We start from the raw sequence: 26,992 nt of genomic DNA, 5'->3' as shown, positions 1-26,992 counted from the left end.
CTCAAGTAGCAAAAGCATGGGATAAAGTCTGGAGTTTTCTCTAGTGTGTTTAAAACGTGGTCCTCTGGGTGAATATATCTCAGAAAGCTCTGTTTCCAGTTCAGAGAACATGCTTGACTTTCCTCCACTTTCCCTGCATTTATGTTTTATTGATACAATCAGGGACTACATAAACCAGATAATACAGTTGGTGGGCAAGCCACAAATCTCTGTTTCTAAAATTTTGTGTTGATTCAACATAGATTGATGTGCTCTATAGTCTCTATGTATCGATACACAGTGGATTGACTGAGCTAAAGAAACACTAAAAACATTTGTCACTCTTTCTTAGACATGAAGAAATTATATTTTGGAAGTAACAGCATTTAAAAATCTTCAGAGTGGATTGCTTTCCCACTCACTCAGAAACTGCCTTCCACTGTGACCTTGCTTTCTGCTTGGCTTTAGTTCTGGATCTTGTCATGAGTTGTCTTTGTATCTATACTACAGAAGAGCTGATTTAACTTATTAACAATATACGTTGAGTACACACTTGGTGCTGGCCTAGGTCCCCAGGAAGTCATGATGAGCAGAGAGCAGTCTCTGTTTTCTAGTCTAATAGGACAGGAAAGACAGCTAAGAATCATAGGAAATGTACTTAGACTAGAGTACCGACCGAAGTACCGCGCTGCAGTGCAAACACAGATGTCCTTAACCTGGAAGACATGGCTTTATCCTGGGAGTGAGGGGGGGCGGGGGAGGGGGGCTAGGATGCGTAGGATGCCGCGTGCAGAGTGGATTGCACAGGGCTGAGCCTGGCGTAGATGCTTTTGTGTTTCAGAAAAGTGATGATGATGGCGGGGAGGGCATAAAGTGTTAGAGACAGAGAAAACAAATGATAGTGCTAACAATTTGGAAAGGAAAGCACAGGGGCAAGTCAGAGCAAACCCTTCCATGCGTTTACCTTTCGTCTGGGAATCATCAGGCAGTGAATTATAAAGAAATGATCTTGACCAAGAGTGTAAACAGCCATGTAGGTGAAACTGTTTTTATAATTTTCAAAAGTCATTTATGTGTTGAAATATCTTTTGCCAGAAGAAAACTACAGAGCAATATGCGAGCCATTAGACTCACTTTGAAAAATAGATTTTCTAGTTAGTATTTAGGGGCTGCAAACGAGTCCGGTTCTGTTATTGTACAGGAGCACAGTAACTGATTCTTTTAAAAACTTCACTTTCATAGAAAGAAAAAAAGAACTAGGCGGTGGCAGACACCTTTAATCCCAGCACTCAGAAGGCAGAGGCAGGTGGATCTCTGAGTTCAGGGCTAGCTTAATCTACAGAACGAGTTCCAGGACAACCAAGACTACACAGAGAAACCCTGTCTCAAAAATAAAGAGAGAGAGAGAGAGAGAGAGAGAGAGAGAGAGAGAGAGAGATTTTATATATATATATATATAGTGTGTGTGTGTGTGTGTGTGTGTGTGTGTGTGTGTGTGTGTGTGTGTGTTCAGAGATTATTTCAATTTTTCTGAAAAATAGGTTTTGGGTTTTTTTGTTTTTTTTGGGGGGGGTGTTTTGGCAGTAGGGGATGTAGTTGGTCTTTCAAGGATAGGGATTCTTTTGGGGAGTTTCAGATGGATGAAAGCACCCAGTGGGGCAGGGAACTCAGCAGTAGCCACTGTTACTTTTCTCTACCAGAGGGTGTCAGTGTATCAGACTCGTCTAGCATGTCCAAGGCCCTGGATTCAGCCCCAGCATTGCAGGGGGAACAAGGGTAGCTCAGGATGGAGAGAAGAGAAGAGGAACGCACTATTCCGTGCACATTTCAGTGGGCGTCCTGTGCTTGCTCGATTGTACCAAGTTGGCAATGCCTCTAGGAGCTGGGCTGCCTTTGCTCCTTTCCACCGTCTGGACTCGTCCTGGGCTCTGGATCTTTCTGATGACTCTTCCCATAGACAGACACTCTTGGGGCTTGAGCTGTCTGGCCAGCATCCCTCCTGCCTCAGTGACTCTGTTGACTTCCAGCCACTGGGCTAACGCTTGGCTTTGTTGATTCTGATCCTCTTGTCCATTATGTAGGGCAAGCAAGTTGCTGTCTGGGCAGTGAACCCACTGGGCCTCCCAACACTGCATCTGTTGTATTCCCTGTTTTCTGCTCCCAGATGCAGTAAGTTCTATTTCCTCTCAGCTCCTGACCTGCCAATCTGTTCACCCACAGCAGATCCATCACCAGGGCAGGCAGGGACCTGCAGAGCGGCTGGTAAGTCCTGCGACCCTTTTTAGCTTCAAGTCCAGGACTGTCCAGGGGGCTTGTGCTCTTCTGAGCATGGTTTATGAGATGGGGTCCTGGTGTCCTCACACAGGGAGGCTCCTCCTTAGCCCAGTCTCAGACGGACAGTGGCCACACAGGGCCGGCCGTGGCCCCATAGGCAGCTGAGGACTAGTAGGAGGGAGTTATAAAGAAATCGTAGGGCACTGTCCCTCCAGCTTTGGTGGGAAGGGGACATGTTTTTCTAGTATCTGTGGTCATTGTACCTAGCTCTGCTCGATATTGCGTTTCCAGTTTTTTTTTCCCCTCAATGATGCTGTACATCCGGAAAGGGGCTGTGATTGAGGCTGGGTGGGAAGGATTTTCAAAGCATATGAATCTACTGAGAATCGAGCTTTTCCCGTAATATGAGTATGTTCCACTCACTCTTCACTTTTCTGGAGTTCTTAGTTATTGGGGGATATTTGGGGAGGAAAGCAGAAATTTAAGGAATGTGTGCTTCTTGCTAATGTTGCTAACCATAGGGAACTGTACAGACTCCGTATTTGTGAATGTAGAACATGAAGAGCCACACTCATAAATGCCCAGAGATGAGAACACAGAGACATAAACAATAACTCTCTCCACTGACCCATTTGCTCTGCTCAGAAAGATGGGTGAGGGTGAATGAAGGAATGAGTTGTCCTGAGTTGTACTTAGTGGGAGTGCAGGCCGATTCAGATATGAACACTGAGTTTTGGTTTATCTGATCTCGGTAAATTCTTATTTAAAATAAGTCTTACAATGACATAGTTACTAAAACAAAATAATCATGGGCTTTTAAACCAGAATAAACCTTATACAGGTTAACCTGAATTTTTTTTTGAAGCAAGAAATCCCTCCTTATTTTAAGGCAACATAGAAAGCTAATCATTGGCACGGTGGCATGTCCACTAACTAAATTTCAGTGACTAACAGACGTCTTTCAACACTTCCTTACACATTGCTTTTTCAAGAATTCTGGAGCCTGGTGGGGCTGTAAGTGACATTTGGCCACACCCAGGACAGGTCCCCAACGCTGGGGATCTAGAGTCGGGGTGATCTAGAACTGAAGCTCCAAGTTCTAGGAAAGACTCACTAGCAGTCATGCTGGGGACTCTGGAGTGCCCCAGGGTGGATGTCTAAGGTCAACTGGGGTAATAAATGCTGAAAAATCACGTCTTCCCGTTATACAAGCTTGGTGCTGGTGGATCCTGGCAACTGGTGGCAAGAAGCTTTTCGGGTTTTCCTCAAAGGACATGTATGACCCCGATAAAAGGCCAGTCAACCCACAGAGAGGGTATATGCGAATTCATGTCAAGAGGTAGGAATGGAAGCTGGGTGTGGTGGCACCCACCCTTAATCTCAATACTCTGGAGGCAGAAGGATTCCTGTGGGGTTGAGGCCAGCCTGGTCTACACAGTGGGTTTCAGGACAGTCAGGACTATATAGAGAGATCCTGTCTTAAAGAGAAAGAGAGAGAGAAGAGGGAGGAGGAGGAGGGAGGAAGGGATTGGGGCAGCATTGATAGCCAAGCAGTATAAAGTGTAAAGTTCAGCTGTAATGCACCCATGCAATTGAAGCCACAGGTAAGACTATACCTTCCCTTACAACCTGACACCTTTCCAATTTGAGGAGACCATGAATGCACAATGACCCAGGTGGAGAATATATTTTCAGAAGTACAATATCATCAGAGCCTTTTAGAAAGTAAATTTATATCCACATTTATTAAGCTAAGAATGTATTTGTGTATAAGTGCAGCTCCGGAAGGAATCAAATGTCTTGTGGTCGCTGGTTTGCAGGCTGGGCTATTCATATTCATTGTCAGTTATGGTTCACAGTGAGTGCACAGGGTATGCATCAGACTTACCAGGAACGTTTGTTGCTTGAATTCTCCTAGGTACATCCCATTTTGCTTTAGGAATGTCCTCTCGGAAATTCATACAACCTCAGGCCCTTTGAACATCTCTATTGAGTGTTATTGCTCACATTCTGATTGTTTGGAGTTTGGAAAGCTTGGGATTCTGTCTAAATGAAATGTGTTTAGAATCATTGATTTTTCAGAATTATGAGGCCCTATTTCAGTCCCTATCTAGGCAGACACCCTGGAGCCCTCAAGCCACAGTTCTATGTGACCAGAGATTAACCTCCATCCAAGTGGCCCATTCCATCTCCACTTGGTTCTATTAGAATACTTCCCCTGACAGGACTGCCATTTTCTACTTCCTCTTCCGCCGTTTGGTCCTTGTTCTGTACCTGATACGCCTCAATGACACCGCACAGTCTCTTGGTTGTTTTGACAAAACGTCCATCTCCCTCCCACAAACACACCTCACTTTGTGTCCAGTCTTCTAAACTCAGAGCAATACTCAGAGCCCTCCAGGATGCTCTGGGGTAGACCAAGATTCTCTCTCAAAGCACGATGCCACAGGCTGTGGTACCCATGGTGTCGGTCGCCACTGCCTTTCCGCTTCCCTGTCCAAAGCGAAGCCTCGGTGTTGTTTTCATGGGGGACCCCACTTAGCATCACTGTCAATTCCATGACAGGCAGTGTCTCTGAATGCTTTCAACTGAAACATGTAGTCTGTTCCCCTCGGTTGCTTCCATGCCTTTCACATAAGAGTCTTCAGAATGTTTTTGCTTGGGTGGATACACATGTGTGCAGATGTGTATAGTGGCCGGAAATCGAAGTCATGTGTCTTCTTCAATCGCTCTCTGTTTTTTTGTTTTGTTTTGTTTTGTTTTGTTTGTTTGTTTGTTTGTTTGTTGACACAGTTTCTTGCAAAACCTGCTTGCTGGTCATTGATTTGGCTAGACTGGCTGACCAGCAAACCCCAGAGATCCTCCTGCCTCAGTGTCCCCAGCACTAGGCTTAGTGGCACACAGTGCCACCCTCTACGTTTTTGTTAATCCTGGGGACCCGAGCTCAGGTCCCCCTGCTTTCACCTTACCCACTGAGCCGTCTCCCCAGCCCCCACTCAATGCTTTTATTTCTTACTCTCCAAAGAGAAACACGAGGAGGAGCTGTGCGTCCTGCTGCCTTTTGTCAATCGGACGTGACCATGAACCTCTTGTAAGTCGTCTCTCTTGAGTGTTGGGAGTTTTCCAGAGCTTCAGCAGGAAGGAGGGAAGGGAATAGTGTCATGTTTTGACAGCTAGACCTCTAGCATCCTTTCTCATTCCCAGCCCAGAAGCACTGGTGTTTGCATATTGTGTTTCTGCATCAGATTTGAATCAAGGATTTAACAGTTTTGAAAGCAGAAAACTTTCTCCACTGTTAGGGGCTTTATACTTCTTGATTATGGTACCTCAGAACCTCACTTTTCTTCATGGTTGATTTCCACCTCAACTATGAAAAGAAGACGTTAGTCTTCATTGTTTTACTGATAAAAAACAAAGTCAGGGCACTGAGGTTACATGTACCATTAAAGATCTCTTGGTTCTTGGTAACTTTAAATTAACACCCATCGGCGTAATCAGTCATGAAGGGTTTTTTTTTTATGATTAAAATTTTTTTTTCTATTTATTTTACATACCAACCACAGATCCCACTCTCCTCCCTCCTCCTGCCCCCAAGCCCCCCCCCATTCCCACCTCCTCCAAGGCAAGGCCTCCCATGGGGAGTCAGCAGGGCCTGGTACACTCTATTGAGGTGGGCCAATCCCCTCCTCCCTGCACCAAGGCTGTACAAGGTGTTCCACCATAGGTACTGGGCTCCAAAAAGCCTGCCTGCTCATACACCAGGGACAGATCCTGATCCCATTGCCTGGAGTCCCCTAAACAGTTCAAGCTAAACTGTCTTGCCTATCCAGAGGTCCTAGTCCAGTACAATGGGGGCTCCGCAGATATTGGTCCATAGTTTATGAATTTCCACTAGTTTGGCTAGTTGTCTCTGTACATTTTCCCATCATGATCTCAATGTCCCTTGCTCATAGAATCCCTCCTCTCTCTATCGGTTGGACTCCTGAAGCTTGGCCTTGGTGCCAGGCTATGGATCTCTGCATCTGCTTCCATCAGTTACTGGATGAAGGCTTTATGATGAAAACAGGGGGTGGGGGTGGTATAGATGTAACCAACCGTCTTATTAAAATAAAAAACACAGAACCAATGTAAAAGAGAAAGCCAAGAGGTCAGAGCTCAGAGCTAAAATCTTACCTCCTGCAGTGCTCCTACCTCCCTGAAAAGAGACCTACTTCCTGTGTGTCTGTCTATAAATAGTCTTTCTGTTTTGCCTTCTCATTGGTTGTAAACCCAAACACATGACTGCCTCGTCACTGCCTGTAAGTCCAGCCCTCCAGGTCTTAAAGGCGTATGTCTCCAATGCTGGCTGCATCCCTGAACACACAGAGATCTACCTAGCTCTTCTACCAAGTGCTGGGATTAAAGGCATGCGCCGCCACCGCCACCACCACCACCACCACACTCTTGCTATGGCTCTAATAGCTCTGACCCCCAGGCAACTTTATTTATTAACATACAATGAAAATCACATTTCAGTACAAATAAAATACCACCATATTGTGGGGCAAGGGATGGGGGATGATAACATAAGGGAATGGGAGGTTCAAGCTGGAACAGGAACAGAGTAGGAGAGCAAGGAAAAAGATACCATAATAAATAAAGACATTATGGGAACAGGGAGAAACAGGGTGCTAGGGAAGTTCTCAGAAATCCACAAGGATGACCCTACCTTAGACTACTAGCAATAGTCAAGTGGGTGCCTGAACTGGCCTACTCTGGTAATCAGATTAGTGAATATCACAACTGTCATCAAGATTTGATGACTGTCCCAATATCCAGAGCATGTTTGCATCTTGTCCACAGAAACACAACATCTTTGTAATCAACATGTACTTATCTCCAACATTAATTAATCTTTCTAGGGACTTTGAATTAAAACAAAATGAGATTCCCCTGTGTAGTTTCAGTGTGATAGGTCCATACTAGCACATGGTGGCCTCTGCTCTTTGAAAACTCTCTCTAGGGTTGTTATCCTGACTATCACACTCCAATGGAATCTAGCATGTCTCCTTTTTAAAAATCAGAATTCTGAGTGCCAACCTCCAGTGTCTTCTATGAAGCGTAGGATTCTTGAGATAAAGCTGTTGGGGAAGGGCACTGAGACCCAGTGCCCAAAGCCCAGAGCAGCCGTAGCCCAGGATGCTAGATGACTTTCAAGGCTTGATTCACTGGGGTTCTGTGTCTCCTCTACAATGTGCTTCTTGGAACTGTTCAGCTTGGCTTGCTTTTCTTAACCAAAAAGGGGTGAAGCCAGAGATAAGAAACTTGATTTGCCTTGTTATCCATCAATATCACACATCTATTAGTATCTATTTATTTATTTATTTTTAGGTGTTTGGGTTATTTTAATTGATATAGAATAATTACATGTGTCTATGGAATAAAAGGTGATAATTCAGGACAGATATGAAATACGTAGTAATCAAAATCAGGAATATCAATATTTTCATCCTTGTATAAGCATGGCCATTTTTTCATGTTGGAAACCTTTTAATTTCTCTCTTCTTCTTCTTCTTCTTCTTCTTCTTCTTCTTCTTCTTCTTCTTCTTCTTCTTCTTCTTCATAAACTATGATAAATTGTTGTAAATTATCATTTACTCTATGTGCATGCTAGTTACTGATTTAACTGTTTACATGCAGCTATACGTGTTATAGACACCCTATTGTGCTGTAGAATACGAAGGTCTCTTGGGAAAACAACTGGGTCAAGAAACATTTTTCAGCCTGGTTTTGGAGTACGAGATTGACCTGTGAGATGAGAGGGGAAAGTCACTCTGAATTGATTCCCTTGTTTTCATTGTTGATATCACAATGGCCGATCTTACACTCCAACCTCAAGAGGAGGTGTGAATATAACCATATGCTCAGCGGGGTAGGACCACTTGTAGGTATGTCTGCTTAATAAGCCAGGCATATGCATAACTTGCCTGTGAGAGACTACAATGCTGGCTGCTAGGTATCTTTCAGGCAAAATGTCCCCAGCTCAGCATCCTCCATTGTGAGTGACTATAATGATCTGTCTGCTACTGCTCTCCTGTGCACTCTACATGTCACTGGCTCATGAACCACCCAGGCTGCACCAACATGGTGTAAATGAGGAATGATGGGGCCCAAAGATGGGTATGACCTGGGTACATGTTCAGGTCCACTGTCTTGCTGCCTTTTTGGACACCTTCCATCACACTGACAAACGGCAGTGAGGTATGTATTGTTTCTACTTACACATGGACCTCGGTCATCTCCCCACGACCCCATCTTCCATGACCTCTGAGAGGCAAAGGAAGTAAGCTAGGAGTCCAAGCCTGAATCAGGGGATTGTACCATGATGGAATTTTCCATCCTGTTGAATTTGTGTGCTTGGACTGATTCTGAAGCATGATCCTGCTGGTTGCTCCTGCTCTTTCCTATGTCAGGTACTCTTGTTCTCTGTTATAGACAGCAGCCACCCTTACTGTTTGCCAGAGCTAAGGGGAAGCCTGGGGATAAGTCTGAACTGGAACTAAGTATTAACCACTGCTCAGACCCATCTCTCCAGGCTGCCCAAAGCCCTCTGTCATCACAGAGGTTTCTGTCATTTGGGTGTCGGGGAGGAGAACTAAGGCTTCCAATCAAATCACCAAAGTAGCTGCTCGTTTGTGTTCCTTTAGAGAATCGAGTCACACTGGCCCTTGATATTTATCAGGGAAGTAGACACACTGCCTGGCTGTCTTGCTGAATTAGTGGAAGACACTAAGCGGTTTCACGTGGGCCGCTCCTTCTGATGTCAATGTACAAGGTTTGGAACCCAACAACTGAATCTCTCGTCACTAGCAGCGTACTTCCCGACGCTAAGCAGCCTCTCAGTGAGACTCCCATTAAATTGCCTTGAGTTTCATGTCCCTCACCCCCAGGTCATTTTTCTAGAAACCATAGAAGCCTTTTTTAGATCCTCTCACATCCACAGGGCTCTTGCACAGTTCTGGAGGGGCTCCTGGCCAAGAAAGCACTTTCCTCATTTTCCCCCATGAGTCTCACCTCAGCACAGACTACAGAAACCTTCCTTGTGGGGAGACTTAAGGACTGTCAGGCCAACTGGAGGGCCTTCCTGTGGCTAGAGATGAAGGCATGCCAGAAGGGAGAGGCTTTGGATATAAATTTCTTTGTACACAATGTTTTAAAACTGTATACATTGAAAACAAAATGCTCTCAGGCCTGATGGCACAAGCCTGTAATCCCACAGCTGGAGAGGTTGAGGCAAAAAGATTGAGAGTTCAAGGCTAGCCTGAGCAACTGAATATGACCATGTCTCAAAATAAAAGTAAAATGGGTCAGGGAGCCAAGTATGGTGGTACCCATCCATCATCCCAGCACTTGGGAGGTACAGGGAGGAGGTTCAGGAGTTCAAGGTCGTTCTGTACTATATAGTGAGTTTGAGGACAACCTAGACTATATGAGACTATGTCTTAAAAAATAAAACGATGACTGCAGATGTAGCTGAATGGTAGAACATTTGGTAGAACATTTGTCTAGAGTGCAAAGGGATGTAGTTCAATACTGGATGCTCCAGAACAGTTACTCTTTTAGCAAAGAAACCAACCAAACCAAAACAAACAACAACAACAACAAAACTCCCCAAAAGTTGCCCACTGTGGTGGAGCCCACTTGCCGCCCTATGACTCAAGAGACAGAAGAGGAAGATAGCAAGTTTGAGGCAAAATGGCCTACGTAGCAAGACCCTGTCTCAAAAAAAAAAAGTTTGGACTGGAGCTGTAGCCCAGTGTCAGAGCACACACATAGCGTGCATAAGGCCCTGGGTTCAGTCTTAACCCCGACAGAAACAGGGGAAATGAAGTTAGAACTGAAGTGATTGTATCCTACTGATCCATCTCCACCCTCGTTCAATTTGCTGTTACTGTTTGAGAACAAAAGCAAAATGTGAATCTCATTAAAAACACCAAGGCAAGCTTTCTTCCTCCTGCGTAGCTTTCCAGAAGTTTAGCTGACATTCCCATGTTCCCATCCAGGAGGACCAAGCACCTGCCTTTGATTAAGTCAGAGATTCTCAGTGAGTCCTCCTCAGTACCTTTACTAAAGAAGAGCAAAGGCGGAGAGAAATTGGGACCACATCCCTGATGAACCGCTAAAAAAAAAAAAAGAAAGAAAGGAAAAAAATCTATGCTTCCTTGTGAAGCCTTATTTTTTGTCTAGAAAGACAAGGTACTTGTGTATATTGTATTTTATAACATAAAGCTAAGTCATAACATGCTTAAAATTTTCTGTGCTCAATTCCAGAAACATTGAACTGGTCATGTACAATATGTACTTTATAAATATGCATATACACCCCTCATGAAACTGTGTCCACATGTGGTTCTGTCCCAGTGTCGTGTCACATTTAATAACACTTAAAATGACACACAAATAATCAAAAGGAATCCAGAGGCCAGTGTGGTGGTCCATGCTTGTAATCCAGTATCGCAGAGGGTGAGGCTGGAAAGCAAACCTGAAGCCAGCTTGAGCATCCTATGGATTCTTAAGAAGGAATTTGAGATTAGATTTCCTACCTGATGTCTAATTCCCATTTCCACTCAGCAGTAGTTCTCGGATTCCATCATCTGCTTTCCTTTCTCGCCACTACTCCAGCTTCATTCACCACCTTTCTGCACGCACACTCCCCCACCCCAGCTCTTACCTTCTCTCCCACTAAACTCTGTCCTCTTCTCACCGTGGACCTACATCACCTTTCCAGAGAAGGACTACTCACATCCCCACCCTCTAGTTCCAGGCAAAGGGGAAAGGAGGCTGGGTGCAGAGTGATGGGGAAGGAGCGATAATGGACCAACTATAAGGGTGTTCTGGGCAGAGAGGGGGCATCTCTAAACATCCTGGAGGCTGGGTGCAATGATGGGGAAGGAGCGATAATGGACCAACTATAAGGGTGTTCTGGGCAGAGAGGGGGCGTCTCTAAACATCCCCCTCTTAATCATTTGCGTCCTGGCACACCAGCATAGAAATATTTTGTTCCATACTGTGTACTGATGACGGGTTAATATATCATTTTGTTCATGTGTCATTGGAAGTTTGGGAGAGAATTCACTATTCTACCTACCACCGTCAGTCATTATGTTAATAGTGATGAACTATATTTTAATCCAAATCTGAATTTTAATTCAATTGTAATATTTTAAAAACAAGCTTTGGAGTCCATGTAAAATTGTAAATACACATTTTGTTTCCCTGACCACATGCTGTATGGAAAATCAGGAAATCACTGAGATAAATACAATTTTTATATCACAGTCTTTGTGTGTGAACTCATGTACCTCTGTGACAAATAATGGCTGGCTTCCCATAGTGTCACTTGATAAAAAAAAAAAAATCATTATCTTTATGCCAAACAACTAAAACATTCAAAATGGATATTGTGCAAACTAGGCACTGGATTTTTTTCTTCTGAATCATTTTAGCTCAATGTCCACCTTGAACAAATTGTATCTTATCATACAAGCAACTGGAACAATGTTATTGTTGATTTCTTAAACTGTTACAAGCATTAATTGTGAACCTTTCTTTGGTATTTGTGACTGGTGGAGACCATTTAGTTACATTTGTTTGGCAAATGTGTCTATCAGGTACCTTCTATAGAAAAGGTTCTAGGTAGATGCTGGCAATGGAGGATCACACAAGGATGGTAGGCAAGGAACCAATATATATACAGGAATCTGATAAATCACCCCTACAAACACTAGTGGTGGTGCACACTATTGTCTCAGCACGTGGGAAGATTTGGAGTTCAGAGCCACGCTGGACTATACACACACACAGCTGGGTAGAAACTGTTCAGTGTCCTCAGAGAAGTTTAGAAAGTGTCCATGGAGTCTCAATAAGAGAGTGGTGACTCGGAGATGGGAGGTTCGAAGAAAGCATCCGAATCCAGGAGAAGGGCAGTTGATCTTGACCTTGGTGACTGTGTTGTATTTGGATGTGTAGAAAGTGCAAAGGATTTTGCAGGGAAGAATTGTTAAATCGGGAACTATTTCGGTATGGGATGGAGTGATTTGTTCTATGTGAGGAGAAAAGAGAGAGAGAGGATTTGACAGCTGAAAAAGCAAGGAGGATCTTCTTCACAAGTTGCAGATATTCAGAAAAGGGCAGGGGTTCAGGCGTTGACAAGCGAGTAGGTGAGATACTAGAGGATTATTGGAGGAGAACTGTGTGGTGGTATTCTAACTGTACTGTAATGTGATTTTGATTGTATGTTAATAAATAAAGTTGCCCGGGGTCAGAGCTATTAGAGCCATAGACAGAGTGTGGCGGTGGTGGCGCACGCCTTTAACCCCATAGATCTCTGAGTGTTCAGGGATACAGCCGGCATTGGAGACATATGCCTTTAAGACCTGGGGGGCTGTACATACAGGCAGTGATGAGGCAGTCACGTGTTTGGGTTTACAACCAATGAGAAGGCAGGATGACTATGAAACGACTTACACACAGGGAAATAGCTCTCTTTCGGGAAGCTAAGATCACATTTCAGTACAATTAGAATACTACCACAGAACTGTGAAAAGCAGGTTAGGCAGAAGGACCACAGGCCCAGGATAGTCTGGGCAGTGTCCTGAACATAACCTGAGGTTTATGGCGGTCAGTGTGTATGGAAAGCAAGGCAGACTATGAGGTGAGTAGGAAGGAGGGATGGGGACAGATTCTGACAGGAACTGTGTGCTGAGCCAGGGAGTTGGTGCTTCACCCGCACAGACAAGAGCAGGTTTCTGAGAAGGGTGAGTCAGATAGGCTACAGGCTCACAGGCTTCCCCAGTAAATGGCCACTCGGAACGATTTCAGACTCTGTGAACCACAGTCTCTGTTGGCAACCTCACCGCCATCTTTCTTCTCTCTCTCCTACCCTCCCTCCCTCCCTCCCTCTCCACTTCCCCTCCTTCTCTCCCTCCGTTCTCTCCCTTTTCCCTCCTCCTCTCTCCATTTCCTTCCTCTTCCCCTTCTATCCCTCTTTCCTCCTGAGTCTTCTCTCCCTTCCTCTTATCTTTGCCCTTCCTTCTGTCTCTTTCCTTCCTTCTTTCCTTTCTCTTTTTGAGACAGAGTCTCAGGTAGCCCATGCGGGCCTTAAACTCACTATGCAGTGGAGAGTGACCCTGAATTTCTAATCCTCCTGTCTCCACTTCCCAAATGACTTCCTTCTTTTTATACAACCTTTTAAAAAGTATAGAAAACCATTCTTCCTCCCGGCCATACAAAAGCAGGCCCCAGTCGGCCTTGGGCCCTCTGTCCGTAGGTGTAGTCCTTGAGTGTGGAAACAGAAGAGTCACTGAAATGTGGAATCTGGCCGTGATGCTCAGCAGAGTGGGGCTGGTCTGGGGGAAAGAGCTAGTCCTGAGGAAGTGGATGGCAATCCCAGAAGCAGATCCTCTCGGTGACTGCACGTGAGAGATGAGAAAGAAGGGACAGACGTGATTCAAGGCTTCTGGCTTAACAACTAAGCACCTAAACTGTGGGACTAGTGTCACCCCACACCAAATGAGGGAGGAGTTAAGAGAAAAAGATGTAAGGGTTTTGGAGCTGCTGAGCCCAGTGGGTCCGAGTGGCATCCAGGTGAGGGTGCCTGCAGCCAGGTGGCTCCGTGGGCCACCGTTCCATCCACAACATGTGTCTCACAGGAGCCTCTGAGGGAATGGACACAAATGTTGGGTGTCCCAAGAGGCTATAGGACAGGGGAGAGCTGATACTTAGGAGTACCAAACCAGCATCAGGTCCCTTGGATGACACTCTTCCTCAGCCTAGACAAAAGGAGCGGAGAGTCTCATGGTGGGGAGCATCAGGAACAATATGGAGTGGAACAGAAGAAAAGATAACAGAAGGGAAAATATAATGGGACAGAGTCATGAGCCTTAGCACTGTGCAGAAAAGAGAGGACAGAGTGCTGGGCAGTGGTGTCGCACGCCTTTAATCCCAGCACTGGGGAGGCAGAGGCAGACAGATCTCTGTGAGTTCAAGGCCAGCCTGGTCTACAGAGTGAGTTCCAGGACAGCCAGAGCTGTTACACAGAGAAACCCTGTCTCAAAAAGCTGAAAGAGAGCGATTTGGGAGTTTGGGGTGGGAGAGAGGGAAGAAAGAGAGAGAGAGAGAGAGAGAGAAGAGAGGGAGAGAGAGAGAGGACAGAGGACCTTCTGGGCATCACCCTCAGTTCCTATGTTATAGGTGCCGTGACAATCTGTCTGTTCACTGGTTCTTTTTTAGAAGTTTTGCTAAGTGACACAGATGTGCTCCATCACACGTGGTTTGAAAATAACCCTTTAAAATGACTCTATGACTTCCATACGGTGCTGTGGTCACAGAGCCATTTGAAGGGTGCTTTCTGTCATACAAAGAATTCATCCTAGGGTTGTATATGGTAAGTTCCCACTTCAGCTGGAGGTCAGCTAATGACTGGATGATTCTCAGGGCACACAGTACCATGCTTTCCTATCCTTTCAGTGTCTACAGAGTAGCTGGTTGTAGCGTAGGGGAGGACAATCATGTCCCACCTGCAGAACACTTGGCATCTTCTCCATTAACAGGTCCAACGAAATGTGGAGGAAAAAATAGGCGCATATTTGGTGAAAGAGCTGGAAAAACAACTGTAAGGTTCTGGAATGTAGGCACATCTTGGAATTGTCTATAAACCTAAGCAGATCTCAGTCAGAATCGCTTGCATGCCGCTGGCCTTCCCTGTTAGATTCTGTCCTGTTAGATCTGAAGGTTCTTATTTTAGCTGGTCTCCTAAAAAGTCCGAGTTCATTGAGATGTGGTCACTGTCTGCATCTGTCTTCCCAGTGCATGAAGCTGCTGTGTGAAGAATACACACACCATCTCTGTCTACACTGCACACCTCCTGCTAACACTCAGGATGCTCAGTGGTTACGATAGGAAGGGCACAAACCACTTTTTTTTTTTTTTCTGTCTGTTTGGCAATTAACCATTCACTGGCTTTTTTTGTTGTAACATGCACTTCCTTTCTCTTGTTTTCATTCAAGCTGTATACGCCATGGAAATTAATGTGGAGAAAGACAAACAAACAGGAGAGACCAAGATTCTCTCTGCATCCACCATTGGCCCAGAGGGGGTCCATCAGAGAGGAGTCAAAGTCTATGATGATGGTACCAAAGTAGTGTATGAGGTGCACTCAGGAGGCACCGTGGTAGAAAACGGAGTCCACAAACTAAGCGCAAGGGATGTGGAAGAACTAATTCAGAAGGCTGGACAATCGAGCTTCAGGGGGCACATGTCGGAAAGGACTGTTGTTGCAGATGGGAGCCTGGGCCATCCCAAGGAACACATGCTCTGCAAAGAAGCCAAGTTAGAGATGGTGCAAAAATCCAGGAAAGATCACGCTTCGGGAAACCCCGCGCAGCAAGCCCAGCCCTCCGGCACGGAAGGGCCAGAGGCGAACCTGGATCAACCCGTCACCATGATTTTTATGGGCTACCAAAACATCGAAGATGAAGAGGAGACTAAAAAGGTGCTAGGCTACGACGAAACCATCAAGGCCGAATTAGTCCTGATCGATGAAGACGATGAGAAGTCTCTAAGAGAGAAGACGGTGACGGATGTGTCCACGATCGACGGGAACGCAGCTGAGCTGGTGTCCGGGAGGCCCGTGTCAGATACCACAGAACCCTCATCCCCAGAAGGCAAGGAAGAGAGCCTGGCCACAGAGCCGGCCCCAGGTACCCAAAAGAAAAAGCGGTGTCAATGCTGTGTTGTCATGTGACCTCTTCTTTCTCCTCCCCTTTCTTCCGGGCAGCCTCTCCACTCTCCACCTCTTAAGTAGACCTCACTGTACCACTAACTGCGATACTGTGAACTGGAAGCAGACGCCTGCCTTGCCTCGCAGTTGGATTTGCTTTGATCTCTCACTCACATCTTTCCTTCTCACTTGGGAAACAACGTGCATGTGTGTGCTCCATTTTTTTTCTCCCCGAGAACTTACTTTTTCCTCTAAACCTTTCCTTGTGTCTTCAAGAGTGAATCAGTGCCCTACTGCTCGATGGGAGAGGACTCTTCATAGCAACTGGTTATCTAGTAGCCTTAATTGACTTGACTGGACTCAAACCCGTTGGCACCGGGGGGTTTTCATTTTGGCGTGTGTTCCTCTCACATAGACACACACACACACACACACACACACACACACACACACACACACACACTGCCATGCCCCTGGCTTCTCACCTGCCTCTTTTGCTGTGTGGATCTTTGTTTTGTTTATTTTTTTTTATATCTTGTGTAGCAAAATGCTGTGGGCTCTAGCCGGTTGCTAGCGTAGCCAAAAGCGGACCTACCCTGCCTAATCTGGCTGTTCTAGGATGACACGTTTTCTTTGCTGCCTTACATAAGCTTCCAGATTACAGTATTGTGTTTTCCTTCTGTTAAAACCGAGATGAAGTTGACTGGAAAGCAAAGAACCCAGCGCCTGTCCCAGCTGAAGTGTGGGGACGGATTATCACCCGCCAGTCCGCAGCTCTCTCTTCCTCTGGCTTACCCAATGAACCCTTTACACGGGATTTTCTAAGGACCTCAGGCCACCACCGTTTTCAGTGTGTGTAGTGCTCACCAACCCATAAGCCTTGTCTCCATGCTCCCCCGAAATGTAAAGTTTTATATTGTTTCCTTTTTCATGGATATTTTCTGATTGAACTCATCTATTTTCAAAGAGGGGATCATTTTGAGAAGTCTCTCTGCAGTGACCATATTTCTTAAAGCAGTCTCTCTGACCTATGGGGGCTCTCTTACACCCCCCACTGTATCCAGGATGGTGCTGTACGCATTAGCTGTCCATCTCCTGTGCCCGGTTGATAAGTCTCACATCTGTGCTTTCTTTTGTTTTTTAATGTCCCCATGGGTAAGAGAGTGTTTCAGGTAACCTCAAGGTGTAGGTTTCTCCACTCTTAAAAAAAAAAAATCCTGGCTACGAGTAGTGGCACATGAGATGGTTCTCTGTGAGTTCGAGGCCAGCCTGGTCTACAGAGTGAGTTCCAGGACAGCCAAGGCTACGCAGAGAAACTCTATCTCAACAAAAAAACAAACAAAGGTTTTTCATTGTGAGAAATGTTGAAAGATGAAGAAAGATCTTAAATTCTTCCACATGGTCTGACTGAGTGGCACATTCCTGGGCTTCTTAAAGCTTCGTTTCAATTTCTGGAAATTCTAGAATATTGAGGAATTTTTTTTTTAACCTAAAACATGATGAACAGACCTTGAAATACATTGTTAGCATTGCCCCAATCTGGACAGCCATGCATTTAGTGAAACCAAAGGGAAGGAATTTAGAAAAGAAAAGAAAACTCTAATACAGGAATAAGATGAGGTGGTGATGTTGTTAACTGTTTAATGAGAGGTGACTTTATTTACCCAGACATTCATAATATGCATAAATTATGTATAAATCAATAATAGAATCATGTATGTTCCCACAGAATATAGCTTCAAGAACCGTATACTCGACCTCCCACATCAAGTCTCAACATATCTAAAAAGTAGCTCAGAAAAAAAAAAAATAATAGTGAGGGAGCTTGAAGAATTGCAGAGGCAACTGAATTTGTCCCATTTAGCTTGTTGGAGGATAAATCTGTTGTTTTGCTCATTTCTTGGCTTAAAATTATATTTATTACGATGAGAGGAAAATGACTTTTTTTTCTCAAGTAGTTTCATTTTTATTGAGCACATGAGTCATTTTTAATCTTTAATATGTAAACAAGAAAAATTAAAGAAAGGAAGTGAACTAATTTCTCAGATGTCCCCTCCAATGGTTTTCCTGAGAGAACTGGAGCATTACCCTAGGTCTGAGCTTCCGGGAAAGCTGCTGCAGCAGAGTGCAGTGACTCTGTTATCTGGAACCCTGGGTCAGAGTGCAGGGACTCTGTTATCTGGAACCCTGGGTCAGAGTGCAGGGACTCTGTTATCTGGAACCTTGGGTCAGAGTGCAGGGACTCTGTTATCTGGAACCCTGGGTCAGAGTGCAGGGACTCTGTTATCTGGAACCCTGGGTCAGTGCCAACAGCCCTCGCTGCCCTCAGCTTCACTTTTCCCCACGGGTGGTTAGATAGCACACGAGCCTTGAGTAAAACGCCTTGTGGATAAACGCATTTCCACAAAAGGAGAAACTAGTCCCCAAGGCTTTAGACAATCTATCGTTTTAAGAATTCCTTTGGGAAATACACAATCTAAAAGTTTACTTCACCTGCCTCCTTTGCTCTCTTGGGGATTCTGACTGCTCAATGTGAGGTTTCAAAAGCACAGTGAGGGAGAGGATGGCTCAGACCCCCTGGGCTTGACGTTTGGAGCTTCTAGGGCACATCCCCCCTGCTCTTCTTAAGAGAACTGCTTATCTATGAAGACCACAGTCTGTACCTCCTACTCTTCATAAGATCTCAAGGACCAAGGATAACCTGCCGGCATCTGTGGGTCATTATTATTATGAGCAAGTGACTGGCAAACTCCAAGTTAGGATTTGCTCTAAAGTTTTGCTATTAAAGAATATCATTTAATCGAAGTAAGACATATTGCCCTTATTAAAATTATTTGTGGCTACAGTAAAAGAAAGTATATTTGAATATAGCTGATGTTTGCATACTATTTCAGTCTCTGCGGGGGATTCAGGCTCAGCAAATCCTCAATCAGCCCCACCTACAGCATCAAGTCATGGCCTTGATGATGAAAATTTAAGCAGACTTGTAATTGTGACTCTGCCTTTCCCATGACTACTGACAGTCTCTCTCTCTGTGTCTCTGTCCCTTTGTCTCTGTCTCTCTCTGTGTGTTTCTCTGTCTGTCTCTCTCTCTCTCATTATTGTCTGTGATATTACCCCTTCTATAGTAAGGTATGTGGTTGTGTGGTTGCGTAACCAGAGTAAAGAACCCTTGTGATGAAGTTGCAAAAGCCACAATCTTGTTTTGAGCTAATGTTAGTTAGGCTGTTCTTTAAAATAGAATGCGTTCCACCCAACATCATGGAACACATCTTTCATCCCAGCATCAGAGAGGCAGAGGCAGGCAGATCCCTGTGCGTCTGAGGCCAGCCTCATCTATATAGTAAATTACATAGCGAGACTCTGCCTCAAAAACAAGAAATGAAGCAACAAAAAAGCAAGACAAAAATGTACAGATATACACATATATATGTGTGTCTAATATATACATATACATATTTATACTATACAATCAGTTCCCTTTTAAATAAGAGTCAAAAAAGGAGGAAAGAGATATTTATTTTTATTTCAATAGTATTTAATTAGATTGTTTGACAGTAACAATGGCCAAGTCTAGCCCTACATAGCTAAAGAATCTTTATGGCTTGAATATTCTTGTCATTTTTTTTCCTTAGGGAATTCTTTTTTAATCTTTTACCCATAATTATATTATTTTCCTTATGTAACAAACAACAAAACCCAAATTGCTTCTCAGATGGTTGGCTAGTATCCAGTGATTCCACTTATCATTGGCGGTGTCCAGGAAAGGTCCAAAAAATTCCCTGCTATATTGAAAGTTTATAAAAAGGGAAATGCATAAAGAGAGAGAGAGCTTCCAAGGGATACAGTGTCATCTTTGGGACAAAACTCTGAAGCCAAACTCCTTCACTTCATTAAGAAGTTTCTTTGCAGGAACCACAGAACATTCATGAAAACTGTAAATTACTTAATGCCAGGGGGAAAAAATATGGGTATCAGAAAAGCAGAGGGCAAAGTGAGGTGATCAAGGCAAACTGCCAAAGTACTTGTTCTGGCCCTTCCTTCTTAATAAACCCCGACCCTGTCCGTTTAAAGCATAGAAGGAAGTAGACAGAATGCACACTGAGGACATATTTTGTTAGTGGTGTTCTTACTTAAAACCTAGACCCTGGGTTCTCTCTCTTTGCGGCTGTCTGCCTGGAGAGTTTAACTCACTAGTGCGCCCTTCCCTGGAAGAGGCACCTCATCTCCGTGGAGTCCGTTTACAGTTCAAACCATTCCAAGGTGAATAGTTTCCTATTGTATTTTTGTAACACCTACATTTATAACGGAATCCATAAATTCCCAGCATTTTAAAGAGATAGGTTTCAAAAACTTTATAAATATGCAATTAATTATTTGAAAACTCCATGGTCTCTTAATCAAGGTGTATTGATTAGGACAGACTGCGAACGCATCCTTTGTTCTCCTGGGCTAGTAAACACTGCAGGGGCTTTGGCGCTATTGGTGCGCAGAAAACAGCTCAAAATAACGAGAAAAATCGGATCTTAGGTTCCTGCTGGCAGCTCACCTTCATAGCCTATCCTTCCTTAGGACTTACCAGGAAAACCTACCTGCACCTTGTAGGGAAAACTAAAGCCCCTCCTTAGAAAAGTGTGGATTTTTATGGCTTCAGCAAACTTCTCAAATCCCACATCACGAAACCCCAACTGCTGCCTGTTTGGATGCAGCGCGGTATAAAGATTACACCCTGAAATGTTTGAAAGAAATTTGCACTGGTGGTCCTCGGGCCAACTCCCCCAACTTCATTCGAACACAGTTTAAGAGGCCTCGGAGTCCCTTCCCCATGCCAGTCTAACACCAGAGGGTCAGAACTGCCGCACAAAAACCTAGCTGTCAATGTGAAAATACATAATCAAGGGACCACAGACTTTCTGCATCCAAGATCTGGACAGCCTTAACTTTTGTAATAATGATGATGATGATGATGATGACAATAATTTTTCACTGTTTCTCTTACTAAGCAGGAAAACAAAATATTTCCTGATGTCAATGACTTTTTTATATTCTGTGACTATTTCTAAGTTTCTACAGGCTGAGGTGTGAATGGTCATTTCTTCCCCTACTGCCTCTGAATGGTCACCTGGGGCGCTTGGGTTTTTTTTCAAGTCACTGCATTTTTTTTTTTTTTTCATAAAGAAAAATCTAAAGAAAAGCATTTCTCTTACCATCCATAAAATTCTCCCTTAGATTCCCGGCAACTCCTTCTGACTTGAAAGAACAGAATCCCCCCCCACCCCAAAAAAAAAGAAAAAAAAAAGACATACAGGGTGACTTTCTTTTCCTTTCCTTAGATGGTTAATGTACTGTATAGCATATATGTTTACAGAATGTATTTGCCTTGTGATGTCAACACAATGAATGACAAAAAAAAAAATTCTGATGTGCCAGTGGATATTTTGCCTTAGCAGTGCTGTTTATGTTCTCCTTTTCTGTCCTGTTGAAAAACAAACAAACAAACAAACAAACAAACAGGTCAAAGGTTGTACTCCAAAGCTGTGTTAACACAACATTCTCTTCCCCACTCCAACCCAGAACTGTGATCGAATCACAGGAGCTTCAGGCAGAACCTGAAGGTGTGACCCGGAGGGGTTAACGTAGACAGAGCCTGGGCCTTATTTCTCCCCTTCCGCCAACTGAGTGTTCAGTTCCATCCGAGCCTGCAGAACCGCTCTGACATTCCAGAGGCAGGTCATGGGGAGTATATGCCTTCTTACAGAGACTTCCTCACTGCACCACCTGCTGTGAGAGACCTTGTTAGGCCCCCTACCCCGGTCCAGGAGCACAGCTGTAAGCTGTAAGGACTAGCTCGGAAAAGCAGCAGACCTAGACTTCTACGGGGCCACCCTTCAGGGCATGTATTTACTGCGGTCTAAAATGAGTAGCATGATCTGGGTGGGGTAAGGAGCCACTATAGAAATGGACGATTTACATTTATGTATTTTTTTAAAGAATAATATTTTTATAGTGAAATCTATATGCATTATGGAGCTTGTGTTTGAAAACACCCTTGATTGAGTTATTTCTCCATTCCCTTATGGTTTCTTTCTGGTGAGTTCTACAGCACTAACCCAGATCTTGTGACTCAGCCTTATACTGCCTTTGCATGAAATCCAAGGTTTCCAACAGATGGATGCTGTAAGACTGAGCTTTCTGTGCATGGCCCATTAGATTGTGTTAGCTTGGTGGCCCTTTGGACCACACCTTTAACAATATATAACTGCCTTTGGGAAGGAGATGCATTTTTTCTATGCAAGAGAAACCTAGCAGTGATCCAAGTCCAGTTCTTTCACATGTATGATTAAGGGAGCATTCCCTATGGTACATTTATACATATATGGAATAAGATATATGAGATGATGATTGGAAGTATATAACCATCTACACTGGCAGAGGTGTCCAACCTTTTGACACTGTCACATGATGATGTCACATAAAACATTTTGGGTATTCACTATCAGGGATGCTTACATGTGTATGAGCTGCAAGTTGACTATGCCTGATCTATAGTCTATACAGAAATAGAGACAGCATCAAACTCACCTCATTGGCCTCGTATCCATTGCTGAGGTTGCATTGTGCTTGCTGAGATCCGTAAAAGCCGGAAAGAATTTTATCTCTCTTGCCCATAGATGGGATTGTGAATTTGTACAGTTCTTGAGTCTGTTGCCCAATCTTATGACAAATTTATGAGTCCCCATTGGCCACACTCTCTTTTTGCTGCAACTCTTCACCCAGGCCTGTTCCTGTATCCAGTTGACAGAGCGGGTCAAACCTCAGAGCCTTCCCGCCATACCTGTTTGACTCGCTTCCCAAACAGCATCCCTCCCTGCCCCAAGAGACCAAGATCCTTTCTTAGTAAGGCAAGGCCATAAACATTTCTTTCTATTTCAATAAAAATAACCCCTGTGGTTCCGGGCAAATAATTTTCAAATCTTCATCACCAGAATCCCCACCCCACCTCCATCCCCCAAAACAAGCCCAGCTCAAGCCCATGTGTGAACCTCACTGCCATGGAGACAGCTGCAAAAAGCAAAAAGAACTATGCAATTGCCTGAAGGTGCTGTCTGGTGCTGAGGGAAAGCCAGGTTACCAAGGAAACCTCCTGGCTTCCAGATTGGGTGGGCAGGGCAATATCACTAAGGTTTGCAGTGCCAAGTCTCTATCTAAAGAGGTCAGAGGTCACCAGGCACTGTCTGATCTCAACTGTTCTGCATGTAGCTCCACTGAATTCCATGATATCCTGTTCTGACAAGTGGGAAGAAGAGTTCTGTCTTTTCAGGGTTCTGGAACATTCTTTCTTCCATTCAAACTCCTGGCTTAGGAGAAACAAAAATCTTAACTAGGGTTCCAGAAAATGTTGTGTCTGATGCAGCTTTTCAGTTGAATGTAGGTTGTTGATGGGATTTTCAGCTTTAGCTGCTCAGTCGGGGTGAGTGGCCCCGCTGTATATACATCCATTGTGTGGTTGGTCAGTGGGGTGGGGGGCTGGGAGCCTGTTGGGCTTACTCGGAATTAGACTTGCTGGGCTTAGCTGCTGTCCTTTGTAACCTGAAGTGTACTTTGACTGTTCTGTTTCCTTCAGATGAAAACAAAACAAAACAAAAACCAACTTCAGAAAAAAAAAAAAAAATCACTGCCAGCGCCATCTGATGCTGTCCGCGTGGCTTCTCTCTGTTCCTCTGTACAGTATTAATAGACAATAAACTGCCTTTTCACTGCATCCACCTCTGTGTGTCTGGGCCCTAATTCTTTCCGCTTCTCACTTGCTCTAAATGGACTTCGGGCTTGACCACGTTGGCGGCGCCTCCTGTCACCCCCTACAACCTAAGAGGAATCCAATAGCTCCCATACTGTGGATTGTTCCAGAATCACCTGGGTGTGCCTGGGGATGAGAGGAAAGCTCAGTCCTACCTATGGAACCTAGATTCCCAGAGGAATGTTTTAGGCGATTCTGATCCAGGTGCTGTCTGGCCCACACGTTCGGGTGCTCCTGGTAGCCTGCCTGTCCCAGCTGGTTTCCACACTAACTGATCCAAGCTCTCAGCATGACTCTCTCTGGCTCTTTTGTGTATCTCTTTCCATACCTGTCTTGTGGGGTTTTGTTTTTTTTATTTTTCTTGCAAGTCCCAGCAGTGGCTCAGAGTGTTATCTCCTGGGTAAACTTGGGATTCCCCTTAGGGTTAAGTTAGTAGTCTTTGTTCAGTACGCTCACTCTCCAGACACTCCCAAAGAAACACAGCTGCTTGTCTCTCTTGTTCATCACCGTATCTACTTGACCTAGACCAGGACTGATGAACTTGCTCTATACAATAGCAGATAGGAACTATCTTTTTAGTTTTGTGAGCCAAGTGGTCCTTGTCATAATTACTTACCTCAGCTCTACACAACATACAAATGAGAGACTGGGAGTGGGTTTTAATGATCTGATTCACAAAGCAGGTTTTAGGCCCCATCTGGCCTGTTGACTATAAATTGTCATCTTTTGGCCTAGGTAGGATAGGACCTGTCACACAGTGGGTACTCAAAAAAAAAAAAAAAAAAAAATTGTGGCATGAAAGAATTTAAAAAAAAAAATGCATGTGATACCACTTATGGAAGTGTCACAGAAAATTGTGTCCTTGGAGGACATACAGTAGATTAAATGAGTTGAGGGTGCCTTTCCAATTGGATTTCAAGGTAGACTTGGGGGGATGTCTTTATGTTTGGAATTTAAGGAAAGACAGAAACATAAATGGTGCCTTGTAGACTATCCAATTGCTGGATTGGAGCAGATAAGAATTTGAACCAATACAAAGTGGAAGAAATGCAAATCATAAGTGCTAGGGATGCCGCAACTACATGGCTCCTATGCATCTAAGCATTCAGCCCAAGTGTTTGTAGGCCCGTGTTTCCTCTGATCCATCCTGTGCTGTGGGTGGCAGAGCTTTCTTTTTATTTATTTATTTAATCTTATTTTATGTGCATTGGTGTTTTGCCTGGAAGTATGTCTGTGTGAGGGTGTCAGATCCCCTGGAACTGTAGTTACAGACAGTGGTGAGCTGTCATGTGGGTGCTGGGAATTGAACCTGGGTCCTCTGGAAGAATAACCAGTGCTTACAACTGCTGAGCCATCACTCCAGTCCATGGCAAGGCTTTCTTTACATTATTTCTTTGATGAAGAGAATTTATAATGTCAGTTGGGCAGTGGTGGCACACAGTTTTAATCCCATCATTTGGGAGGCAGAGGCAGGCAGATTTCTGTGAGTTCAAGGCCAACCTGGTTTACAAAGTGTATTTCAGGGCAGCCATATCTACACAGAGAAAACTTGTCTCAAAACAAACAAACAAAATTATAATGTGGAACGTGTAGGCTTAGGCCACAGCCATGACAGTACATTACAATACATAACCCATGACTCTAGGGCATTCCCATGGAGGAAAATACCAGAACTTTGGTAAGGAATTAAGTTCAGCACCCTCAAGGTTGATGTGTATGTTGGGGGTGGGGCATTCCCCTTGAGGGAGTATGACGTTCTTTAATCCACCAACCCTGTGAGGCTGACATCATCGATATTAAGGGCATAGTAATTACTCTACGCACATAGCAGAGCAAAACATTTATCGGGAGTTCCAGGTGACAAGTTCTGCATTCAGCCTTCCAACTCACACCACAACAGAAGGCTCTCTGTCATGAAAGTGGTGTAAGAATGACCATGAAATTGGATGTAGAAAGATTGGGAAAGCAGGGGTCATTTTTTCAAGAAAAGATAAAATGGCACCAGTTATTTGAACCTTTAAACACTTGAGGAGATAGTCAGGGGATAACAGCGCCCTCTGTAGGCTGGGGGTGTCTCTGCAACACTTCCTGAAGAGAAACAAGGTGATGTCAACATCTATTCATTAGAAGTCCGGTGGTGCTCGCCTTTAATCCCAGCACTTGGGAGGCAGAGCCAGGAGGATCTCTGTGAGTTCGAGGCCAGCCTGGTCCACAGAGTGAGATCCAGGACAGGCTCCAAAGCTACACAGAGAAATCCTAGCTCGAAAACAAACAAACAAAAACAAACAAACAAACAAAAAGAAGGCCGGTTCAAAGTTCATCTGCATTAAAGTTTAAATGTAACCATTCCTCTGCTTTGATTAGTACTCCTTTACTGTGTTTCTTAGGTCTGGTATTTGTGCTCACTTTCTTGTCTTACCGACAATAAGAATGAGCATCAAAGACGGGCAGCTTGGAGGACTGGGACCTTTCCCTCCAAGGCTTGGTGTCAGGAAGCGAGATGACCCAGGGTTTGTTTCATTTTTAACAAAAGGCTAATCAAATGTAAAAGTAATAATAATATTTCCAGCTCTCTTTTTCATGATGGTCTCACAGAGTACTAAAAACGTGAGCCACAGACGCCTGCCTCTTTTTGGACGTTTTTATTTTATTTGTTTACTTGGGGGTGGAGGTCAGAGGACGACTTGCGGAGTCAGTTCTCTCCTCCCACTTGGGTCTTGGGGATTGAACTCTGGTCCTTAGACTTGGCGGCAGGCACCTTTTACCTACTGAACCATTTCGTCAGCCCCACTGACCTATTCTTTTCAGACCAGGGTCCTTCAGTCAGGCTGAGGACAACCTCAAGGTGAGGACAATTCTGCAGTCTACATGAACTGACTATGTTAATGTCACATTAACATAGCATTTCCTGAAATGCTAAGTCCTACCATCTCAGGGAGCTGACACACCCATACTCAGTGCCCCACAACTCAGGACTTTAGAGGATCATGGCAGTTACTTTTACCTTGTGCACATACCAGAGTGTGTGGTATTGTTTAATATTTTGGCCCACATAAACTTACTCAAGAGTTAACTTTAGTGCACTGCCTTAAATAGTTATCACATGCCGTGAAAGTACCTCAAAATAAATGAACATTGTTGATTCCCAGATGACTACTAGTCAATGAAGTCACCTGAGAACA

General features: G+C 44.3%; 1 protein-coding gene across 5 annotated transcripts in view; it reads left to right on the top strand.

The window, feature by feature from the left end:
* The window catches only part of Palm2akap2 (PALM2 and AKAP2 fusion), a 474,883-nt gene that overhangs the window by 270,624 nt on the left and 177,267 nt on the right, over positions 1-26,992 (top strand). For 3 of the 5 annotated variants that reach the window (XM_037202635.1, XM_037202633.1, XM_037202634.1), the window contains exon 7: positions 15,300-15,992. The exons of the other annotated variants lie outside the window; for them this stretch is intronic. In XM_037202635.1, the coding sequence (XP_037058530.1) occupies positions 15,300-15,992 (693 nt within the window). The remainder of the gene's footprint in view (positions 1-15,299; positions 15,993-26,992) is intronic. 5 annotated transcript variants of the gene reach the window in all.

The sequence above is a fragment of the Peromyscus leucopus genome, chromosome 2, assembly GCF_004664715.2.
Source record: "Peromyscus leucopus breed LL Stock chromosome 2, UCI_PerLeu_2.1, whole genome shotgun sequence".
Classification (NCBI taxonomy): Eukaryota; Metazoa; Chordata; class Mammalia; order Rodentia; family Cricetidae; genus Peromyscus; species Peromyscus leucopus.
This window is presented reverse-complemented; position numbering and strand designations above follow the sequence as displayed.